The sequence below is a fragment of the Diabrotica undecimpunctata genome, chromosome 2, assembly GCF_040954645.1.
Source record: "Diabrotica undecimpunctata isolate CICGRU chromosome 2, icDiaUnde3, whole genome shotgun sequence".
Classification (NCBI taxonomy): Eukaryota; Metazoa; Arthropoda; class Insecta; order Coleoptera; family Chrysomelidae; genus Diabrotica; species Diabrotica undecimpunctata.
In genome coordinates this window covers 151,902,497-151,907,729 of record NC_092804.1, presented here as the reverse complement: position 1 = coordinate 151,907,729, position 5,233 = coordinate 151,902,497, and the positions used below count along the sequence as shown (strand labels likewise).

The following is a 5,233-nucleotide window of genomic DNA, read 5'->3' as shown; positions in this document are numbered from 1 at the left end:
TGGTCTGCTACTTTGTAGAAAAGAGTAGCTCGTCTTTCATTCTTTCGTTTTCAATATACCTAACATAAACATTTACCTTAGAACATAGTGCTATGTCTGTACTCTCATTTAGATGAATAGCAAAAATGACGATTGTTTTACTGCATCAACTACCTGGTTTTGTATGTCTTTGGCCATAAATATCATCAATGCGACGTTTCACAGTATTGTCAGATAGAGGAATTTAAGATAACTTTTGCTTTTTTTGCGTTCCAAGAATAATATCAGCTGCCTTTAACAAACACGGTTTAACAAGCGTCTCTCCAATAATATGGCTGTTCTTTCCTTTAGCAATCAGAAGTGATAGCTCATATGAAGCATTAAGCACTTTTTTAGATGACTGAGCCTTAGATACAGTACTATCCAACTTCATGCGTTTTAAATTTTCAGATTTTGTAGCAAAACATTCCTTTGTTTTGTCCTTAAAAGAGTTATGTTTGGATGACAAAAGTCTTTCAGGACGATTAGGTCTCATTGCATCATTGCTTAATACTTTATCGCAAATTACACACTGAGGATGTTCGACATTATCTTTACACATACAAATAAACCCATATTTGATATAACCATGATTATACTTGCGTTTCTTTGCTGAGCTCATCTTGACTACAATAACTTCTCTCACTCAAATCAACGAAATCAATGAAAGTCAACTACGATAATCAAAATTTCACAACACGTACGCTTTTATAATGCAAAAATACTTGGCTAGGCCGAGGTATTTTGAACAATAAATTACAATTGATTAGGTGCGGTTTACTGGCATATGTCCGGGGGGAGGGAGGGAGGCGGTGCTTGGAAACGCTCGGTTGTCGAATGCGCGCCACATTGAACGGCTCACATTCCATTCTTTCAAGCATATTTAAAATTTATGTGTAAAGTCACATGTTACAGTGGTTTGTTTTAATTTTCTAAAAATCATGGTTAATTTAACATTTTAGAAAGACTTCCTTAATTTAATTTAATTTTGGACTTGTCTCGCGCGCCTCCTGACATGTCCTCACGCCCCCCAGAGGGGCGCGCTTCCCAGTTTGGGAACCACCGCTTTACAGTATTTTTGTTATACTACTAAGGGAAAAAATAATAACACACTTTTGTTATTTATTAATTATTTATTTATCTAAAACACTCACATGCATACCTCCATTGTCGCAACATAACTTGATACGAGGCCATGTTCGTATGTTCATCCGTCTCAGCATGATGTCATTGACATAAAAGCTTGGCGAACTCCGTTTCGGGAGTCCTCATTCGAAACATATCTACGTTTTCTAACCTCCTTTTTAATAAAACCCCACAGTGCATTGTCCGGCGTTGTCAAATCTGGACATCTTGGAGACTACGGTATTGGTGCAGGACGGTTTGGAGAACCTCGTCCAACCCATAGGTCCGAGATGATTTTATTCAGCATTTCATTCAGATATCGGGAGCAAAATGGGGTGAAGCGCGATCTTGTTGAGAACAAACAGTGTCAGCAGTTCTCTAAGCTCTTAATTTTGGTAGTAACCACTCGTTGGTCATCTGTAGATAGGAGTGTTGAGTTACGGACCCTTAAAAAATTAGGCCCAAGCAGATAAGTTAAATTCATTCCAATAGATATCATGACATTCTGCGGGATGAGTCAATAAGGGTTGTTCTTTGTTTAGAAATAAACATTTTGATTTCGAAAGTTGCGATAAAATCAGTGAACAGAACATTTTGTTTGTCACATGCTCTTGAAAAGCATTGAATCAGTAATTAGCAAGCTAGGGTCGTTGGGCCTAGGGTATTTGGCTATATATTTTAGGCAGTTTTAAGTTTAAATAACCTGATTGTAAATGGCGAGTATAAAACATATTTCAAAAATCATTTTTCCTGATGTCAACTAATAGTTCAACGATATGTTTTCGACATACTCTTGGTTGGCTTCATGTTACTTATGCAGAAGTTTAACCATATAGATTCGCATATTTTTTTTCATCATCATGTACAGTTGGCGCTACAGCCCTTCGTGAGCCTTGACCTGCTTCAAAACATTCTTCCATCCTTCCCTATCGAGTGTCTGTCTTCTCCAGCCCCCCACTTCAATCTCCCTCAGACCTTCCTGTACATTGTCCAGATATCTGAGTTTAGGTCGCCCCCTTCTTCTTCTTCCGACCGGCCTGTTTAGCATAGTTATTTTAGTGGGATGACTTTTATCCATCCACATAACGTGGCCCACCCACCTTAGGCGGTTTATTTAGATGGTCTTCACAATATCTGCATCACCAATAGTCTATAGAGTTCAAAGTTATATCGCCTTCTCCACAGACCCTGTTCGTTTACTCCGCCGTATATGGTCCTCAATACTTCTCTTTCAAAGACTCGCAGTAACTCTTAATCTCGGGTCGTCATTGCCCATGTTTCCGATTTGTATGTGAGCACTGGGCATATTATTGTTTTATAAAGTTTACACTTTGTTGCTATTGACATACTTCTCGCTGTTGGTTGAGGACCCAGGCCAAAATAACAGCGGTTAGCCACGCATATTCTTTTTTTCATCTCGTTGAATGTGTTATTTTTGTAGTCTACCAGTGATCCTAAGTAGCAGAATTCTTCTACCATTTCTATCGTTTCGTATTACACCTTGTTATTAAGTTATTTTGTTGAATTCTTGATATGGCCGGCATATATTTAGTTTTCTGGATGTTAATCAGAAGTCCGATGTTTTCTGCGGCATTTTTGATACGTGTGAAAGCCTCCACTGCTTCATTTTGGGTTCTTTTAATTATGACGATATCATCAGCGTATGCCATTATTTGTATACCACGGATATATCGTACCTTTTAAGTTTATTCCCGAATCTCTCATAACTTTTTCTAACGCTAGGTTGAACAGCGTGCATGATAGCGCATCTCCCTGGCGCAGTCCTCTGTTGGTTTTAAATGGTTTTGAAACATCCCCTTGTACGCGCACTTTACATTCGACTTTCATCATTGTCATTTTAATTAATTCTACCAATCCTTTTGGTATTCCTAATTCGATCATCGCCGAATATAATTGGGGCCTGTCAATAGTATGGTACGCTGCCTTAAAGTCTACGAAGATGTAATGGCAGTCTATGTCGTATTCCGTCGTTTTTTCTAATATTGATGGATAATATGTGATCAATGGTAGATTTATTTTTCAAGAAGCCTCTTTGGTAGGATTCTTTTATATTGTCAGTATACCGTGCCAGTCGTTCGTTAAGTATCAGGGACACAATTTTATATGCTGTATTAAGAAGGGAAATCCCTCTAAAGTTGGAACATTCACGAACGTTTCCTTTTTTGTGTATGGGACATATAATTCCAGTATTTTAATCTTCTGGAAACGCGCATTCTTGTCATACCTGTATTAGTAGTTTGTGAAGGAGGGTTACAAAGGGGAGGTTAGAAGGAAGGAGGGGTTACATTTTCTTTCATAGAAAGGTGATTTATATGCATTTCTGGTCCTCTCACTTTAAGCAATGTTGTATGTATATAAAGTTGATGTCCCAAATTGCTTTTAAAAATTTACTTTTTAATTAAATTTCATAAATTATTACATTAGCAACCTATTTTTCTAATTGCTTACATGTTTTCGTGAGTTCCCTTCCCGCTGAATCCCGCGGAAATGTTTTTCTTTATACTGCAGTGCGAGGATAATGTTTTTTGCCTCTGTAAGAGGTGTTCGTACGTTTCGTTAAATATGAGAATATAATTACTGTGACTATTAATTTAAGATAATTCTGTATTTGAAATTTTTGTGTTTTTGTTCGTTTCCTGCATCGTTATTTTTTAAATCGTAACGCTAGTAATAGAAGCTGAAAACATAAAATTACAATTAATCACACTATAAGACTCAAACCCCGCAATACTTTCCAAGAAGAAATCTAAAAACCTTTGTTTATTATGCGTCACTCTTTGTAAGAGCAAAACATCAACGAGCTTTTACAAAACAGCTATCAAACATCAGTATTAACGTAATGCTTCTTTATGTACCCTCTTTTATTCACTTGCTCTTTTTTTCTATTGGCCTAATGTAACTTTATCTGTTCCTTGCTGTTATATATTCTTAGGGACTCATAATGTTACAAATTACGCTACACTGAAAATCCCAGATAAGCTCGGGAAAAAGACGAGAATTTTTAATAAAAGAAGTGCGACTGTAAAATTTTCTCTGAGCTCTAGTTTAAGCTGATACAACTGCATATTCATAAAGAACTAATTCATTTTTAATTTATCTCGTAAATTTTCATTTTAGTTACAAATTGGATAGTTTTTAAAAAGGTGTTCACAGTATTTCTTTATATAGCTTTTACTAGGGTATTTTTAGTTTAATTGTATAAGTAGAATGAAATATTTCTGAACTGAAATGTAATTGTTACATTATTAATTCAAAAATATCTAATTATTCATCACAATATTGGCTCCTTTAAAAATAAAAAAGCTGTTCTTAAAATATACATTTGATGTAAACATATATTATATTATACCTTAAAATATTTTTCTATGTTTCTCTAAAAATTAATATGAATTTATCGATAATTCTTATCTTAGCTCTAAAACACTTGCTGGAAAACAATGTCAGGGTTTTTATAAAGTTCTTTGAGGGCGCGTCTTTCTGAAAGACTAATATTTGACGGTGGACGTTTGGAAGTACGGAAAATTCGGGCGACATCTTGTCTGGCAACTTCGGCTTGGTCGAAAGGAAGATGAGAAATAGCTTCTTTAGTTTGACAACCAATTTTTTCAGAGGCTGAAAAGCTATTTTCTCAGATTTTTTAAAAATCTGCTTTTCATATTTCTTATGATCAAGCCGAAGTTGCCAGACAAAGTGTGACCAGAATTCTCCGTACTTCCAAGCCCTTACCGTAAAATATGTCTTTCAGAAAGACGTATCCTTAAAGAACTTTATAACCCTGATATTGTTATCCTTTCGGTCGACAAAGGTACTGCTACCGTCATTCTTAACTCCTGTAATTATTTCGATAAAATATTGGAACTTCATAATATCAAATATTACAAACGCATCCCAAACGACCCACCATCTATCTAGAATAAACGTCCAAATCCATCATGAATAAGTCTACTCTACCTCCAGACATTAAAAAATTATACCCAGAGAAAACTGCCATTATTGCCTTACCCTTATAACCATTAGCCGAAAACGCCTCGTCCTTCGCCAAAAATTCTTTTCATTTCATTGATTTTCT

The 5,233-nt window shown here is 35.8% G+C and overlaps 1 protein-coding gene across 1 annotated transcript; it reads right to left on the bottom strand.

Moving 5' to 3' along the window:
• Nucleotides 1-223: 223 nt before the first annotated feature.
• Nucleotides 224-640, bottom strand: LOC140433958 (protein FAM200C-like). The gene has a single exon (XM_072521930.1). It carries the CDS (start codon nucleotides 638-640, stop codon nucleotides 224-226), a length of 417 nt encoding a protein of 138 aa, XP_072378031.1.
• Between the last annotated feature and the right edge of the window lie 4,593 nt (nucleotides 641-5,233).

Excerpts from the sequence above, each read along its gene's own strand:
- LOC140433958 (XM_072521930.1), bottom strand. The coding sequence starts at position 640 with ATGAGCTCAGCAAAGAAACGCAAGTATAATCATGGTTATATCAAATAT.